At 38.0% G+C, this 19,743-nt stretch overlaps 1 protein-coding gene across 3 annotated transcripts in view; it reads right to left on the minus strand.

The window, feature by feature from the left end:
- rb (adaptor related protein complex 3 subunit ruby) overlaps positions 1-19,743 on the minus strand; it is a 445,832-nt gene that overhangs the window by 247,730 nt on the left and 178,359 nt on the right. For all 3 annotated transcript variants that reach the window (XM_090381955.1, XM_090381954.1, XM_090381953.1), the window contains exon 12: positions 495-557. In XM_090381955.1, the coding sequence (XP_090238081.1) occupies positions 495-557 (63 nt within the window). The remainder of the gene's footprint in view (positions 1-494; positions 558-19,743) is intronic.

Below are 19,743 nucleotides of genomic sequence, written 5' to 3' on the forward strand. Positions count from 1 at the left end.
ATTTAGGTTATCCAGTTATCTGCGCATTTACAGGTTAAATCAATTTTTTTTTTGACAATGCTTCTGACGTGTTTTAACAACGCAATGCTACTGTTCCCTAACAATGTTCTCTAACTACAATGTTCACTAACATTGTAGTTAGAGAACACTATTTGTCCTCCCTCTGTTGATTGCTTTTTCAATATGCAACATTTAGTTACTATCCTATGTGGTTCATATTGAGAAATATCCAATCAAAGAATAATGAGGAGTATAAAAAAAATTAATTTAAATTTAAATTTATGGTATTAAAATTAAAATGGAAATATCCCAGGATTAATAACAAAGTTTGCAGGAAATAAATAAGATGCCCATTTAATTGCTGAGATCCTGCCTTTGTATTTTTTTTTTTTTTTTTTTTTTAAATTACAAAACAAAATTCGCAAATGTGAATTACATACTCCCTTTATATATTTATCTCAATTAAGTCAATATTTTACGCAATTACTACTAACCTGAAACTCACGGAGTATCACAGAAATATTTGTCCCTGTTGCCAAGTTTGTAAGAATCTCCAACTATAAAAATATTTTAAAACAAGGAATGTAAATCATAAATATTTAAAATGAAACAAAGAGAACTTGTTATAATTAATACTTCATCACGCAACTTTGCGTTAAAAAAAAAAATTAACCACTGTCACATTCACATAAAAAATAAATCTAAACGTAATAGATAAACAAGCAGAATTAGAATATAAAAAGACGTTAGTCTGTGCAGGAAGTAAAAGACTTGGGAGTATTTTTACAAACCGAGCTGAATGTTCCTACACAATGTCAACCTGCACTGTTGAAAGAATAGCATGTGGTGTTTTATTGTCTCATGTATAATGGACAGGAAATTTTGACCAAAATATGGACAAGGTAGTCCCAACAAAGTGTATGTTATATAAAACAAATTAAGGTGAATTTATTTATTTATATATATATATAAGAAGCAAAATAAGCAGAAAAAGGAAATAACAAAAGTTATAGTATGTATAATGCTCCAAAACACGTAGTGCAGCAGTAGAGGAAGCAAAAGGATATAAATAATGTGTGGTTTGTAGAATAAATAAAGTGTCTGTGAAAATATAAACGAAAAGTACACAAGAGGCCAGAACTAAAAGAAGTTTAAGGGAGAGTAGAAAGTGGAAGTGAAGTAGTGGTTAAACAGGTGAGAGAATTTGAAAAATCTAGTGTAAAAATGAACTGGGACTGAGGGAAAAAAAAAAAAGGAATATACAAGTAAATAAATAAATAAATAACACTATATTCAGGGGATGGCAAATATGCAGAATCTGAATATAGTAAATGAAAAAATTATACATAGCCAGGAAATTCATCAAAAGACTACTCCTGACCATGTATCAGGCACTGTATTTCCAAACTTTTCTGTAGCATTAGAAAAACGGGGGTAAATATGCAGCCTTTTATCGTAATACTAGTATACAAAGTAGTCCCTACGCAGTGTAAAAAAAGTAAAGTAAAATAAATACAAATATATACAAATTTACAAAAGTGTAATGGGGAATTAATACAAATGTATGTGACGCGCATGAAAAAGTATAGACAATCAATTCTCATGCACTTTACACACATTTGTATTATGTTCCACATTACACTTTTGTAAATTTGTATATATTTGTATTTATTTTAATTTAAATTTTTTACACTGCGTAGGGACTACCTTGTCTACTAGTATTACAATAAAAGCCAATATTTTCCCCCTTTTTCTAATATTACAGACAAGTTTGGAAACGCAGTGCCTGATACATGGTCAGGAGTAGTTCCCTGATGAAGACAGAGAGTGGTAATCAATGGACACTGCTCATCGTGGACTAATGTTATTAGTGGAGTTCCTCAGGGTTGAGTGTTGGGTCCATTGTTGTTTTCTGTATTTATAAATGATATTGATGATGGTATATCAAGCTTAATGTTCAAGTTTGCAGACGATACAAAGGTTGGCAGGGTTGTTAAGGCCACTACTGATACTATGCTGCTGCAACAGGATCTGGAAAGGTTGAACAGATGGGCTGAGAGGTGGCAAATGAAGTTTAACATTGACAAATGTAAAGTACTACATATGGGAAACAGTAACCCCAGAGCAATGTATCAACTCTGTGGTACTACACTGACAGTGGTAGAGAAGGAAAAGGACCTGGGGGTAATTGTGCAGGCAGATATGAAGTTCTCTGAGCAGTGCAGACAGGCTGCAAGAGTAGCACATGGTGTCTTGTCAATGATATATAGGAATTTTTCTAGCAGGGATAAGGAGGTGATTATTCCCATGTATAAGGCAATGGTCAGGCCACACTTTGAGTACTGTATACAGGTCTGGAGGCCTCATTTCAAGAAGGATGTAGAGCTGCTGGAACGAGTATAGAGAAGGGCAACAAGATTAGTGAATGGAACAAAGGGTTGCACTTACGAAGAAAGGCTGAAGTTTTGCAAATTACAGTGTCTGGAGACTAAGCACCAACGAGGTGATCTGAGATAGAGGTGTATAAAGCCTTGAATGGTTTGAGCATGCTCAATGCTGATGGGATTCTTCCTCTTGCTCAGAAAAATCACCTGAGAGAGAGTGCATAAATTCAAATTGAAGAAAGACAGATGTAGGATAGATGTACGGAAATTTGCCTTTAGCCAGTAGGTAGTTGGCTGGTGGAACAGACTTCCATCCCTTGTTGTGGAAGTTGATAGCCTAAATAAATTTAAGGCTCAGCTGGACAGGTATTTGGAACGAACAGAGGGGTGAAATGGGAATGGTTTTTTTTTTTTTTGGCTGATGCTGCATACGCTTGCTTTCTTGCATCATATGCCTCTACAATGCTAATTTCCTGGCTATGTATCATTTTTTCATCTACAAAGGGTACTAGGAAAGTTTTGCAATACAGCTTTGTTTATTTAATTTTTTCAAAGTAATTTCCTCTACATTCAATACACCTCTCCATCCTCTGAAACCAATCTTTAAATCAGTTCTGCCAAGTTTCACTAGGGAGTAAAGCACACTCGTTGTCCCAAGCCCGTAGGAGGTCCTCATCACTGGAAAACCGCCTCCCTTTTAGCTTCGTTTTCACATGCGGGAACAGTGCAAAGTCGCAGGGAGCAAGGTCTGGACTGTAGGGAGGGTGCTCGAGAAGTTTCAGTCCTGTCGTGGTCAAATATTCGGAGCAGGCTTTGGCGCGGTGAGCTGCAGCATTATCGTGGTGGAGGTACCAGGTGTCCATTCTTGACTTTGGCCGCAGGTTCTTCATAGATCCAATGACTTTAGGCAGGCATTGTTCAGTATACCACTTAGCTGTGACTGTCTTCTGCGTGTCCAAAATGACACGTTCCACAATTCCACTCGATTTGAAAAATATAGCTATCATTTTCTTCTTTACAGATCGGGATTTTCTGACAATTACGGGTGTGTCATCATCATCAAAGACCCAAACTTTGTTTTGAGCCTTGGTCGGCAGATCGTAATAGTACAGCCAAGTCTCGTCACCAGTCACGATATTGTTCACATACCGAGATTGTCCCTTATCAAACTTTTTTAACATCTCCCGGCACCTCACACGTCGTGTCATCTGCTCTTCAGTCAGTTGATGCGGCACCCAGAGAGAACAAAGTTTCTTCACGTGCAAATGATCTTGCAGAATCGAACGAATTGCTGGTGCATTTAGGCCCAAAGTATCCTCTATCTGTTGGTAGGTCACTCGCCTGTTTTCGTCAAGCATTTTCCTCACAGTAGTAACGTTTTCCTCCGTAACTGACGTTTGTGGCCTTCCCGGCCTCTCAGAATCCTCCAGAGTGAAATTTCCCCTTTGGAATTCTCTATACCACCTGAATATCGTTGTACAATGTGGACAATCATCATCTAGTGCAAGAGTCATTTCTTCTAAGCACTGGTCTATGGTTAAACCACGCACGAAATTATACCGCAAAACTGTCCTTATCTCATTTCGTGACCATGATGCCATCGCAAGCACTTTACACTCTCACTACTAATGAATAACTGAGCCCATCGACTTGCCGCGGCGGCTACTATGCACGTATGAACATGTCTCAACATGCAGCAACAAGCAGCTTCCTGTGATTCATTGTTGCGTCATATTGCAAAACTTTCCTAGTACCCTTTGTACTATATTCAGATTCTGCATATTTACCATCCCCTGATTCGATCTCTTGCTAAAATTGCCCTCCCATATCTGAATACAGTGTTATTTATTTACTTATATATTCCTTTTTTTTTTTCCTCCCCCCTTGGTCCCAGTTCATTTGTACACTAGGTTTTTCAAATTCTTTCACCTGTTTAACCACTACTTCACTTCCACTTTCCCTTAAACTTCTCTTAGTTCTGGCACCTAGTGTACTTTTCATTTCCATTTTCACAGACACTATTTATTCTACAAACCACACATCATTTATTTATATATATATAACAATAAAAATAAATTAGAAAAAGAATTTAGAAAAAAAAAGAAATAAAATAAAAATAATAATAATGCCAGCAGCATGGCAAGACAGAAGAGCGAAAATAGTCAAAATTAAATATAACGATCAAACCAAAGAGAGGGAAGAGAGAGGTAACAAGAGTAAGAATATTGCAGAAGAAACTCTCTAAGATAATTTAGAACATCTAAATGTAAAAATAATAATCCATTAAATTTCAAATGCCAATTAAAATTTTAACTGCTCCCCCTTTGACGGGCACCAAATCCAAATTTATGTGAAATATCAAGAACAGAGATATAAACCACTACAATAAAATAAACCAAAAACAGACTGACCATTATGCTCCATCTCAACAGAGGACCACAAGGCCGATAATGGGCAGGGAATCACTGCATTTAAATCGCTAGACAAATCGCAGCAAAGGCAAGTCGATTGAAAGATCAGTTCACTGCCCGATCCCCAGCTCGAACCGCCAATGAAGAGGACTTGAATAGCATTAGCATTAGCATTAGTAGAGGCATTTGATGCAAGAAAGCAAGCTTATGCAGCATCAGCCAAAAAAAAAAAAAATAAATAATAAAAAAAAAATAAAGTAACATAAATAAATAAAAAAATAACCACTTCCACTTCACCCCTCTGTTCGTTCGAAATACCTGTCCAGCTGAGCCCTAAACTTATTTAGGCTATCAACTTCCACGACAAGGGATGGAAGTCTGTTCCGCCTACCAACCACCCGCTGGCTAAAGGCAAATTTCCACACATCTATCCTACATCTGTCTTTCCTCAATTTGAATTTATGCCCTCTCAGGTGATTATTCTGAGCAAGAGGAAGAATCCCATCAGCATTGAGCATGCTCAAACCATTCAAGCCTTTGTACACCTCTATCAGATCACCTCGCTGGTGCCTAGTTTCCAGACACTGTAATTCGCAAAACTTAAGCCTTTCTTCATAAGAGCACCCCTTTGTTCCATTCACCAATCTTGTTGCCCTTTTCTGTACTTGTTCCAGCGGCTCTACATCCTTCTTGAAATGAGGCCTCCAGGCCTGTATACAGTACTCTAGGTGTGGCCTGACCATTGCCTTATACAAGGGAATAATCACCTCCTTATCCCTGCTAGAAAAATTCCTATATATCATTGACAATACACCATGAGCTACTCTTGCAACCCATCTGCACTGCTCAGAGAACTTCATATCTGCCTGCACAACCACCCCCAGGTCCCTTTCATTCTCTACCACTGTCAGTGTAGTACGACAGAGTTGATACGTTGCTCTGGGGTTGCTGTTTCCCATATGTAGTACTTTACATTTGTCAATGTTAAACTTCATTTGCCACCTCGAAGCCCATCTGCTCAGCCTTTTCAGATCCTGTTGCAGCAGCATAGTGTCCGTAGTGTCCTTGACAACCCTGCCAACCTTCGTATCGTCTGCAAACTTGGACATTAAGCTTGATATACCATCATCAATATCATTTATAAATAAAGAAAACAATAAAGAACCCAATACTGAACCCTGAGAGACCCCACTAATAACATTAGTCCACGATGAGCAGTGTCCATTGATTACCACTCTCTGTCTTCTCCCCCTCAACCACCCCTTTATCCATAGCAGCAATTTGCCTCCAATGCCACACTGCTCCAATTTGTGCAGCAGTCTTCCATGTGCAACAGTATCAAAAGCCTTTCTAAGATCCAAGTATATAATATCAAAGTTATTCCCTGCATCCAGTTCTTTTGTGACTGCATCATAGTATCCAATCAAATTGGTCAGGCAAGACTTCCCCTTAACAAAACCATGCTGTGTCCGAGCTATAACTGAAGTCTTGTCTAGATGATCCTGCAATGCATCTTTAACCAGTGCCTCCATTAATTTTCCGGGAACAGAAGTTAAACTCACAGGTCTAATTACTTGTGTCAGCCTTTGATCCTCCTTTGTGAATTGGGGTCACATTTGCACATCTCCAGTCCATGGGTACCTCCCCTGAGTCCAAGGAAGCTCTCATAATTATGGCTAAGGGTTTGCTTACTTCCTTTGCTGCCTCCTTTAATATAACTGGATAGATCCCATCCACCCCAGGTGCCTTTCTTGTGTTAATCTTCAACAATTTCTCCTCCACTTTACTCTCAGTTATTACAAGATTCTCTAGCTTACTGCTAGAGTTGAATACACCTCTGGCATTCCCCTCGCTGAATAACTCCTCATGTGTGAATGTCGATGCAAAATATTCATTTAGTTTGTTAGCTACCTGAGCAGGGTCATCAACAGTTGACCCATCGATATCAAGTGGACCAATCTGATTCATCCCCTTCCTTCTAGAGTTTACATAAGTAAAGAACTCTTTGCTGTTTTTCTTCGCATCCCTTGCCAAGGATCTCTCATAATCTGCCTTCGCCTGCCTAACCTCCTTTGTAATTTGGTTACAGATCAACTTGTATCTATCATAGGCTTCCATGTCACCCATTAATTTGTATGTATCCCATGCATTTTTCTTCTCTGCCACCTGTCTCATTAGTTCATCTGACAACCATTTAGGCCTAAACCTTGAACAATATTTCTTAGTTGGTATGTAAAGCCTGCTAGCCTCCAAGATTAGTTCCTTGAATGCTTCCCATTTTGAGTTTGCTGTTGGTAACATCATCAGTTGGTCCCACTGTATAGAATTTAAATACTGTCTCAGACCATCATAGTCGCCTTTACGAAAACAAAAACCCTTCCCTTTACCTCTGATGGTAGTTACCTCCTTGAGTAAATCCCACTTCAACATACTGTGATCACTGCCACCTAGTGGTTCATTTATCTGCAGATTCTTAATGCATGAAGAATCGCTACTGATAATCAGATCAAGAGTATTGCTCCCTCTTGTTGCCTCACGAACATGCTGATGTAGAAAACAATCATCCAATAAATCCACAAAAGCCTTGCTAGTGTGTGAGTGACCAGCCCCCAAATTCCAGTCAATATCTGGGAAATTAAAATCCCCCATTATAAGACTCTCTGATTTACTGGCCCACTCTATTTCTCCGTACAGTTTCTTATTTTACTCAGTGGTGGTCCTGATACAGTGAAAATTAAAAATAGAACAGATACAAGCACTGCAATGCAAATCCACACCACTGACAAAAAGTAATCTTAACCAAATTATATAGACGAATAATGAACTATGGATGGCAGCACAGCTACAGCGTTAGCAAATCCGCCCAACACTGTCATGTGATATAATTATACATATATTTGAATAACGTTTGAAATAGTTGGAAACTGAATCTTTCCTAATAAAAATAAAAAAGGTAAAGCAAACATCAGAGGAAGCAAAAAGCATATTCCTCTACATGACGCTTGAAATATAACAATAAAAATTAATTAGAATATGAATTTTTAAAAAAATAAATAATAATAATAATAAATGCCGGCATTTATATATATATATATATATATATGAGTTTTTCAATGTAACTCTTTAAAAGTTTAGAGTCACACAGAAAAGAGGTATACAGCAGATGAAATTGCTTCAGTGAAAGCAAGTTTAATAAATTAGGTATGACAGATGCACCTAAAAGTGCAAAGCAGCATTAAAAGATGCAAGAGCTATACCATTTTCATTTTTATTTTAATTTATTTGCATTTTATTAGTATTTTGTTGTACTAATTTTACTTCACAGTTCCCCCATTTTATATTGGCTTGGCAGTTCAGCCCATAATTTACTTAATTCACCATAACCTCTAGGATATTAACATTCTTTCACCAATCTACTACTCATCTTTTTCTACTTTCCTCACCTATATAGTTACTGGCACCTTGTGTATCTTCACCTTTATTTATTTAGATACACTTTTATCCCTTCCCTTTCCTCAATTTGCTCCCGAGCCTTATTACCATTTACCTACACCAAAATTGTATTTACATATTCTACTAAATTCTACTTACAAATTATATGCACTAAACTTCTATTTGCATTTTCTACCAGAATTTTATTCTCCATTAATATATTTTATATATATATATATATATTTTTTTTTTTTGCACTGTAAACACCTAGTTTTTAATTTTTATTCCTACTTTAATTCACCTTAATTTATTTTATATAACAACATACACTGAGTTGGGACTATCTTGTCCATATTTTTTGAGAGTTACACTGCTTTCCCCTTTTTATCCCACTTGGTTTATTCTTAAATTTCTTCTCTTCCACTGATATAAATAAGTGTAGAAATGCAGTCCTTGATGCATGATCAGGTGTAGTCCTCTGATGAAATACTTCATCATGTTATCAATATTTACTTTTTTTAACATCAGATTTGATTGCATATTTGCTCTACCCCCTTTTTTCGACTTATAGCCAAATTTGCCCGCCCATATATGATGATGGCTACTATTACTTTTATTAATTTAATCATTTTGACTTAATCATTTTTACTTTATAGGTCACTCCTCTCTAATTGGCTTTACAATTCTACCTATAATTTTACTTAATTCATTATAACATATAGGATATTCACATTCTTTCTTTGTCACCTCTACAATTTCTCATATTTCTGCTATCCTTTTCCTATTGGCTTTTGGCATTTTCTGTAATTTACATTTCCATGTTCACACTTAACTGACTTATTAATTCAACCTTACATATATAAAGTTTTGCATTCCTTTACTGCTGCTTTGCGTGCTCAGGTGCATTTTTCATATCTTATTTTTTTTTTTAAATTTTTATCTTTCCACTACTATTTTACATTTTAACCCTTTATTATATTTCATATATATATATCTATGTATATACAGAGGGGGTGTGGCAAAGTCCTCAGACCAGACTTGTGCACTTTGATCATATTGTGATATTTAAGGCTTTTGAAAGATCTGGAAAACCTAAAAATGGGTGAAATAAAAAAAAAAAAAAAAAGTCTTATTTTGGTCTTTTTCAGGTGGTGAAAACTAGAGAACACATATTTAAATTACAGAAGGGTGGTTGTGGAATACAAGAAAATCTGTTTTCAGCCAAAAGGTTATTACCTTGGAGTAAATAACCACATGATCTTGGTGAAAAAGTAGCCTGTGTAACTTTAAAGAAGGGTCACAAAGATACTGGGGTGGAATTAGATATTTTTCTGTTTTTTTTTTGTTTTTTTTTTCAAAGTTCACATTAAATAATTAAAATGATTCTTTCTATCATCATTTTACCTTTATTAATATTAATAGCTAATAATAACAGCACATCAGAAGACAATGCAATTTTATGTAAATATTTATGACACCTGGACAAAGACTGATTTTTAAATATTAGTTTTTACTATTCCTTAAATATCAAAGACAACATATTATATCTGTATTGTAACTTTTGCATTCAATCTCTCACTCATTCACTCTGCATTCAATTAATATTCATTTAAAAATGTTTACTATATAAAAATATATTTTTGGTACTTATTTGGTAAACATCAAGGGCAGATATTGTTGGGATATCGGAGACGTGGTGTCACACAGATATAAGTAATGCGGAACTGGAATTTGGGGAATACAATGTGTATAGAAAGGATAGCCAGGACAGGAGGGGAGGAGGGGTTATGCTATTAGTTAAGAAACACATAAAGTCCAAGGAAGTGAAGCCAGTCGACATCGATGGACAGGGCAGTGTCGAGTCAGTTTGGTGTGACATAAGCATAGGGAAATCAAAATTGAGAGTAGGAGTGTGCTATAGGCCTAATGACTCTGATGAGTATAATAAGATATTGTACAGGGAAATAGAGTGGGCCAGTAAATCAGAGAGTCTTATAATGGGGGATTTTAATTTCCCAGATATTGACTGGAATTTGTGGGTTGGTCACTCGCACACTAGCAAGGCTTTTGTGGATTTATTGGATGATTGTTTTCTACATCAGCATGTTCGTGAGGCAACAAGAGGGAGCAATACTCTTGATCTGATTATCAGTAGCGATTCTTCATGCATTAAGAATCTGCAGATAAATGAACCACTAGGTGGCAGTGATCACAGTGTGTTGAAGTGGGATTTACTCAAGGAGGTAACTACCATCAGAGGTAAAGGGAAGGGTTTTTGTTTTCGTAAAGGCGACTATGATGGTCTGAGACAGTATTTAAATTCTATACAGTGGGACCAACTGATGATGTTACCAACAGCAAACTCAAAATGGGAAGCATTCAAGGAACTAATCTTGGAGGCTAGCAGGCTTTACATACCAACTAAGAAATATTGTTCAAGGTTTAGGCCTAAATGGTTGTCAGATGAACTAATGAGACAGGTGGCAGAGAAGAAAAATGCATGGGATACATACAAATTAATGGGTGACATGGAAGCCTATGATAGATATAAGTTGGTCTGTAACCAAGTCACAAAGGAGATTAGGCAGGCAAAGGCAGACTACGAAAAATCCTTGGCAAAGGATGCAAAGAAAAACAGAAAAGAGTTCTTTACATATTTAAACTCAAGAAGGAAAGGGATGAATCAGATTGGTCCACTGGATATTGATGGTTCAACAGTTGAGGATCCTGCTCAGGTGGCTAACAATCTAAACGAGTATTTTGCATCTACATTCACGCATGAGGAGTTATTCAGGAAGGAGAATGATGTAGGTAAAGTAAACATTGGCAGTGAGCTGGATGATTTTGTAATAACTGAGAAGAAAGTGGAGGAGAGATTGTTGAGGATAAACATAAAAAAGGCACCTGGGGTGGATGGGATCTATCCAGTTATATTAAAGGAGGCAGCAAAGGAAGTAAGCAAACCCCTAGCCATAATTATGAGAGCTTCTTTGGACTCAGGGGAGGTACCCATAGACTGGAGATGTGCAAATGTAACCCCAATTCACAAAGGAGGATCAAAGGCTGACACAAGTAATTATAGACCTGTTAGTTTAACTTCTGTTCCAGGTAAATTAATGGAGGCACTGGTTAAAGAAGCACTGCAGGATCATCTAGACAAGAATTCAGTTATAGCTGAGACGCAGCATGGTTTTGTTAAGGGCAGGTCTTGCCTGACCAATTTGATTGGATACTATGATGTAGTCACAAAAGAACTGGATGCAGGGAATAACTTTGATATTATATATTTGGATCTTAGAAAGGCTTTTGATACTGTTGCACATAGAAGACTGCTGCACAAATTGGAGCAGTGTGGCATTGGAGGCAAATTGCTGCTATGGATAAGGGGATGGTTGAGTGGCAGAAGACAGAGAGTGGTAATTAATGGACACTGCTCAACGTGGACTAATGTTATTAGTGGAGTTCCTCAGGGTTCAGTGTTGGGTCCGTTGTTGTTTTCGGTGTTTATGAATGATATTGATGATGGGATATCAAGTTTAATGTCCAAGTTTGCAGATGATACAAAGGTTGGCAGGGTTGTTAAGGACACTACTGACGCTATGCTGCTGCAACAGGATCTGGAAAGGTTGAACAGATGGGCTGAGAGGTGGCAAATGAAGTTTAACATTGACAAATGTAAAGTACTACATATGGGAAACAGTAACCCCAGAGCAACGTATCAACTCTGCGGTACTACACTGACAGTGGTGGAGAATGAAAAGGACCTGGGGGTAATTGTGCAGGCAGATATGAAGTTCTCTGAGCAATGCAGACGGACTGCAAAAGTAGCTCATGGTATATTGTCAATGATATACAGGTATTTTTCTAGCAGGGATAAGGAGGTGATTATTCCCTTGTATAAGGCAATGGTTAGGCCACATCTTGAGTTCTGTATACAGGTCTGGAGGCCTCATTTCAAGAAGGATGTAGAGCTGCTGGAACGGGTACAGAGAAGGGCAACAAGATTAGTGAATGGAACAAAAGGTTGCTCTTACGAAGAAAGGCTTAAGTTCTGCAAATTACAGAGTCTGGAAACTAGGCACCGGCGAGGTGATCTGATAGAGGTGTATAAGGCTTTGAATGGTTTGAGCATGCTCAATGCCAATGGGATTCTTCAACTTGCTCAGATTAATCACCTCAGAGGGCATAAATTCAAATCGAGGAAGGACGGATGTCGGATAGATGTGCGGAAATTTGCCTTTGCCAGCGGGTGGTTGGTTGGTGGAACCGACTTCCATCACTTGTTGTTGAAGTTGATAGCCTAAACAAATTTAAAGCTCAACTGGACAGGTATTTCGAACGAACGGAGGGGTGAAATAGGAGTGGTGTTTTTTTTTTTTTTTTTTTTGGCTGAAGCTGAATAAGCTTGCTTTCTTGCATCATATGCCTCTACTAATGCTAATGCTAACACGGTACCATTTAGCATTAGCATTAATGCTAAATGGTACCGTGTTACATGAGGTAACCCTCATATAACACGGTAGTTAGGTTCCCATAAATTTTGTGCAGTGCGAAACCATGTTATATGGGACTAAGAACCAAAAGGGGGGGAGTATGTTCCAAAAGCTAACAAAAATACATTTTTTTTTATAACTATCAGAAACTTAATTTTTATTAAAAATAGTAATAACTGAATAAAAGTCTTACAAACTGTGATACATAATGTCAGTTAATTTTCTTCTTCTTCATCACTGCTAAGCACAATCAAACAAGAACGTTTCCTCTGTTGCAGAATATCTTCATCTTCTGAACTTTCTTCTGCAGCATCTAGTCTTCATGTATCTTCTGAACTTTCTTCTGCAGCATCTAGTCTTCATGTATCTTCTGCTCTCTATAAAATATCAGTACTCTGGGATTGTTAGATTTCGCATGATAGATCTTTGTAAATTGCATGGTATGGAGCTAAGCATTTTTGAAGATCTCCTTTTGAACTTAGCTGCTCAGCTAAGCTTATGCCTTGCCATATGCTTTTTAGCGTAAAATTTGGAACTTCAGAATTTTCATCTGCACTATCATCCTCTGAATTTATTTGATTTGCCTCCGATGCCATTTCCACCAAATCTGTTTTGCCAACCTCTTTTCTAACAGCAATTCTTGGTCTTCAGTAGTGGTATCATCAAAACTTCCCCCCCCTACCGACTTAGCAAGTTCTACTATCGCACTGATTCTCTTTCCTACCGGTTCGACAATCTTTTCTGAATGAACTGACTCTGGCCATACAATTTTCCAACACACATGTTGACGGTTTTACTTCTTTGAGCGATAAATTCTTATTCCATGCCTCCATCACTTCAATAGATTCGGAATCAATTTTTTCCAAAATCCATTTTAACGATTTTCTGATGTAATCAGTTTGCCTTGATCTAATGGCTGAATTAAAGAAGTTGTATTGGGTGATAGCAACATTACTTCAACATTTTGGATGACTTAAATCTTTTGGATGGCCTGATGCATTATCTAATAGTAATAAAACTTTGAAATATAGATTTTTCTGCTTTAAATAGTTTTCCACAGCTGGCACAAAACAATTTAGAATCCATTCTTTAAAAAAATTTGGCAGTTACCCAAATTATGCTTAATTTCCTTACGCATAATTTAGGGCTGGAATTTAATTCACAACAAAGAAATTATTCCAATATGCTTCTTAAGAATAAAATTTAGTAATACATACCCGGAAAAATTTATAAACAATCAAATAAAAACCAAAATAACCATACAAAAACCTTCAAAATTACGAACTGCATGCTTCAAAGTCAAACATTTTTATGCTCCCCAACAAGCACAATAGCACAGAATCTAAAATGGGGATTTCACAATAACTATTTTTATTTTTATTCTTATTATTATTATTATTAATTCTATTTTTTTTTTTGCATAGCAACTAGTGAGTCAACAATAGAGATTCACAAAAAAGAATGCAAATGTTGAAAAATTACATCCAACATAATAGCAAGGTTTCCCCCATCCAAAAGCTCAAAAATACTGTGTTATGCGCAGTTTGCCACAATTCTCTAACCGTGTTAGAGTGAAACATTGTTATATGACTGCCAGTGGCAAAGATTGATGACATTGTAAAGCAGATATCATCTTTTAAGGGCACAAAAGGTGATATTGCTGTACACAGCAGCACTAATGATATTAAGAGTAGGAGACTGGCAGAATTACTTAACAAGTACAAGTCACTGTTGAAAAAAAAACCGTGAATTAGGGTTGAATTTGAAAGTGTCTGCAATTCTGCCCAGACACGATAGGAGTATATGATGAGAGCCTTGTCGATCAATTCAGCCGTAGAAAGATTGTGCAAGGATCAAGGGGTAGAATTTTTTTTCAGCAGGTCTGTACTTGTTAACAGGAGAGATTGCTTCTACAGGGATGGGATACACTTAAATAAAAAGGGAACAAGAATATTTGCTCCCTTTTTGAGGTATTGCTCAAAACATCAAAAGCAGATATTGTTGGGATATCAGAGATGTGGTGTCACACAGATAAAAGAAATGCAGAACTGGATTTTGGGGAGTACAATGTGTACAGAAAGAATAGAAAGGATAGGAAAGGAAGAGGGGTTATGCTATTACTTAAGAAACATATAAAATCCAGGGAAGTGAAGCCAGTCGACACCGCGGGACAGTGCACGGTCGAGTCAATCTGGTGTGACATAAGCATTGGGAGATCAAAATTGAGAGTAGGAGTGTGTTATAGGAGTAATGACTCTGATGAGTATAATAAGAAACTGTACAGGGAAATAGAGTGGGCCAGTAAATCAGAGTCTTATAATGGGGGATTTTAATTTCCCAGATATTAACTGGAATTTGTGGGTTGGTCACTCATACACTAGCAAGGCTTTTGTGGATTTATTGGATGATTGTTTTCTACATCAGCATGTTCAGGAGGCAATTAGAGGAGTAATACTCTTGATCTGATTATCACTAGTGATTCTTCATGCATTAAGAATCTGCAGATAAAGGAACCACAAGGTGGCAGTGATCACAGTGTGCTGAAGTGGGATTTACTCAAAGAGGTAGTAGTAGTAGTAGGGGCATGTGAGGCAAGAAAGCAAATGTATGAGCTTATGCAGCATCAGCCAACAAAAAAAAAAAAAAAAAAAAAAAAAAATCACACCATTCTCTCCAAATGCCTGTCCAGTTCCTCCTTAAATTTATTCAACCTATCAACTTCCACAACGACAGATGGAAGTTTGTTCCAGCAATTAACCACCTGCTGGCTAAAGGCAAATTTCCGCACATCTATTCTACATCTGTCTTTTCTTAATTTGAATTTATGCCCCCTTAGGTTCGTAATCTGAACAAGTGGAAGGATCCCATCAGAATTCAGCGTGCTCAACCCATTCAAGGCCTTATATACCTCAATCAGATCACCACGCAGGTGCCTAGTCTCCAGCCACTGCAATTTGCAGAACTTAAGCCTCTCTTGGAAAGAGGATCCCTTCATTCCCCTCACCAATCTTGTTGTCCTTCTCTGTACACGCTCAAGTAAATCTACATCCTTCCTAAAATGAGGCCTCCAGACCTGTACGCAGTACTCAAGGCATGGCCTGACCATTGCCTTATACAGAGGGATAATCACCTCCTTTTCCCTGCTAGCAAAATTCCTATATATCATTGACAAAACCCCATGACCTGCCCTGGCAGCCTGTCTGCATTGCACAGAAAACTTGATATCTGCCTGCACAACTACTCCCAGGTCTTGTTCATTTTCTACCACATTAAGTGTAGTACCACACAGTTGGTACGTTTCTCTGGGGTTACTTCTACCCATATGCAGTACTTTGCATTTGTCAAGGTTAAACTTCAGTTACCACTTCTTAGCCCATCTGCCCAAATTATCTAGATCCTGTTGCAGTAGCACACTGCCATTACTGTCATTAACAACCCTGCCAACCTTTGTATCATCTGCAAACTTCGACATTAAGCCTGATATACCTTCATCAATATCATTGATAAATATAAAAAACAACAGTGGACCTAACACCGAACCCTGTGGGACACCACTAATAACATTAGTCCAAGAAGAGCAGCACCCATTGATTACCACACTCTGTCTTCTCCCACTTAACCATCCTTTTATCCCTTGTAGCAACTTACCCTTAATACCATTCTGCTCCAATTTGTACAATAGTCTTCAATGCGCAACAGTGTCAAAAGCTTTCCTGAAATCCAAATATATGATATCAAAATTATTTTTTGCATCCAGTTCCTTTGTAACCACATCATAATGTGGTTACTACCATCAGGGGTAAAGGGAAGGGTTTTCGCTTTCGTAAAGGAGACTACGGTGGTCTGCGACAGTATTTAAATTCTATACGGTGGGACCAACTAATGATGTTACCAACAGCAAATTCAAATTGGGAAGCATACAAAGAATTTATCTTGGAAGCTACTAGGCTTTACATACCAAATACGAAATATTGTTCTTAGTTGGTATTCAGATGAACTAATGAGACATGTGGCAGAGAAGAAAAATGCGTGGGATACATATAAATTAATGGGTAACATGGAGGCCTATGATAGATATAAGCTGGTCTGTAACCAAGTCACAAAGGAGATTAGGCAGGCAAAGGCAGATGAGAAATCCTTGGCAAAGATTCAAAGAAAAACAACAAAGAGCTCTTTACCTATGTAAACTCTAGAAGGAAAATGTGAACCAGATTGGTCCACTGGATATTGATGTTTCAACTGTTGATAATCCTGCTCAGGTGACTAACAAACTAAATGAGTATTTTGCATCTACATTCACCCATGAGGAGTTATTCAGGGAGGGGAATGCCAGAGGTGAGTTAAACTCTAGCAGTGAGCTAGATGATTTTGTAATTAACTGAGAGGAAAGTGGAGGAGATATTGTTGAAGATAAGCATAAAAAAGGCACCCAGGGTGGACAGGATCTATCCAGTTATATTAAAGGAGGCAGCAAAGGAAGTAAGCAAACCCTTAGCCATAATTATGAGAGCTTCTTCGGAGTCAGGGAAGATACCCATGAACTGGAGATGTGCAAATGCGACCCCAATTCACAAAGGAGGATCAAAGTGCAACGCAAGTAATTATAGACCTGTTAGTTTAACTTCTGTTGCAGGAAAATTAATGGAGGCACTGGTTAAAGAAGCACTGCAAGATCATCTAGACAAGACTTCAGTTATAGCATTAGCATTAGTAGAGGCATGTGATGCAAGAAAGCAAGCTTATGCAGCATCAGCCAAAAAAAAAAAAAAAAAAACCCACTTCCACTTCACCCCTCTGTTCGTTCAAAATACCTGTCCAGCTGGGCCTTAAACTTATTTAGGCTATCAACCTCCACCACAAGGGATGGAAATCTGTTCCACCAACCAACCACCCACTGGCTAAAGGCAAATTTCCGCACGTCTATCCTACATCTGTCTTTCCTCAATTTGAATTTATGCCCTCTCAGGTGATTTTTCTGAGCTAGAGGAAGAATCCCATCAGCATTGAGCATGCTTAAACCATTCAAGGCTTTATACACCTCTATCAGATCACCTCGCTGGTGCCTAGTCTCCAGACACTGTAATTTGCAAAACTTAAGCCTTTCTTCGTAAGAGCACCCCTTTGTTCCATTCACTAATCTTGTTGCCCTTCTCTGTACTCGTTCCAGCAGCTCTACACCCTTCTTGAAATGAGGCCTCCAGACCTGTATACAGTACTCTAGGTGTGGCCTGACCATTGCCTTATACAATGGAATAATCACCTCCTTATCCCTGCTGGAAAAGTTCCTGTATATCATTGACAATACTCCATGAGCTACTCTTGCAGCCCGTCTGCACTGCTCAGAGAACTTCATATCTGCCTGCACAACCACCCCCAAGTCCCTTTCATTCTCTACCACTGTCAGTGTAGTACCACAGAGTTGACACGTTGCTCTGGGGTTGCTGTTTCCCATGTGTAGTACTTTACATTTGTCAATGTTAAACTTCATTTGCCACCTCTCAGCCCATCTGCTCAAACTTTCCAGATCCTTGCAACAGCATAGTGTCAGTAGTGTCCTTGACAACCCTGCCAACCTTTGTATCATCTGCAAACTTGGACATTAAACTTGATATACCATCATCAATATCATTCATAAACACCGAAAACAACAACGAACCCAACACTGAACCCTGAGGAACTCTACTAATAACATTAGTCCACGTTGAGCAGTGTCCATTGATTACCACTCTCTGTCTTCTGCCACTCAACCATCCCCTTATCCATAGCAGCAATTTGCCTCCAATGCCACACTGCTCCAATTTGTGCAGCAGTCTTCCATGTGCAACAGTATCAAAGGCCTTTCTAAGATCCAAATATATAATATCAAAGTTATTCCCTGCATCCAGTTCTTTTGTGACTGCATCATAGTATCCAATCAAATTGGTCAGGCAAGACTTCCCCTTAACAAAACCATGCTGTGTCCGAGCTATAACTGAAGTCTTGTCTAAATGATCCTGCAGTGCTTCTTTAACCAGTGCCTCCATTAATTTTCCTGGAACAGAAGTTAAGCTCACAGGTCTATAATTACTTGTGTCAGCCTTTGATCCTCCTTTGTGAATTGGCGTCACATTTGCACATTTCCAGTCTATGGGTACCTCCCCTGAGTCCAAGGAAGCTCTCATAATTATAGCTAAGGGTTTGCTTACTTCCTTTGCTGCCTCCTTTAATATAACTGGATAGATCCCAACCACCCCGGGTGCCTTTCTTGTGTTTATCTTCAACAGTTTCTCCTCCACTTTACTCCCAGTTATTTCAAGATTCTGTAGCTTACTGCTAGAGTTGAATACACCTCTGGCATTCCCCTTGCTGAATAACTCCTCATGTGTGAATGTCGATGCAAAATATTCATTTAGTTTGTTAGCTACCTGAGCAGGATCATCAACAGTTGACCCATCAATATCAAGTGGACCAATCTGATTCATCCCCTTCCTTCTAGAGTTTACATAAGTAAAGAACTCTTTGCTGTTTTTCTTTGCATCCCTTGCCAAGGATTTCTCATAATCTGCCTTCGCCTGCCTAACCTCCTTTGTAACTTGGTTGCATATCAACTTGTATCTATCATAGGCTTCTGTGTCGTGTGTTAATTTGTAAGTATCCCATGCATTTTTCTTCTCTGCCATATGCCTCATTAGTTCATCTGACATCCATTTTGGCCTAAACCTTGAACAATATTTCTTAGTTGGTATGTAAAGCCTAGTAGCTTCCAAGATAAGTTCTTTGAATGCTTCCCATTTTGAATTTGCTGTTGGTAACATCATCAGTTGGTTCCACTGTATAGAAATTAAATAATGTCTCAGTCCATCTTAGTCGCCTTTACGGAAGCAATAACCCTTCCCTTTACCCCTAATGGTAGTTACCTCTTTGAGTAAATCCCACTTCAGCACACTGTGATCACTGCCACCTAGTGGTTCATTTATCTGCAGATTCTTAATGTATGAAGAATCACTGCTGATAATCAAATCAAGAGTATTACTCCCTCTAGTT

Source organism: Mastigoproctus giganteus, chromosome 9 (assembly GCF_048544385.1).
Source record: "Mastigoproctus giganteus isolate SK-2022 chromosome 9, ASM4854438v1, whole genome shotgun sequence".
Lineage (NCBI taxonomy): Eukaryota > Metazoa > Arthropoda > Arachnida > Uropygi > Thelyphonidae > Mastigoproctus > Mastigoproctus giganteus.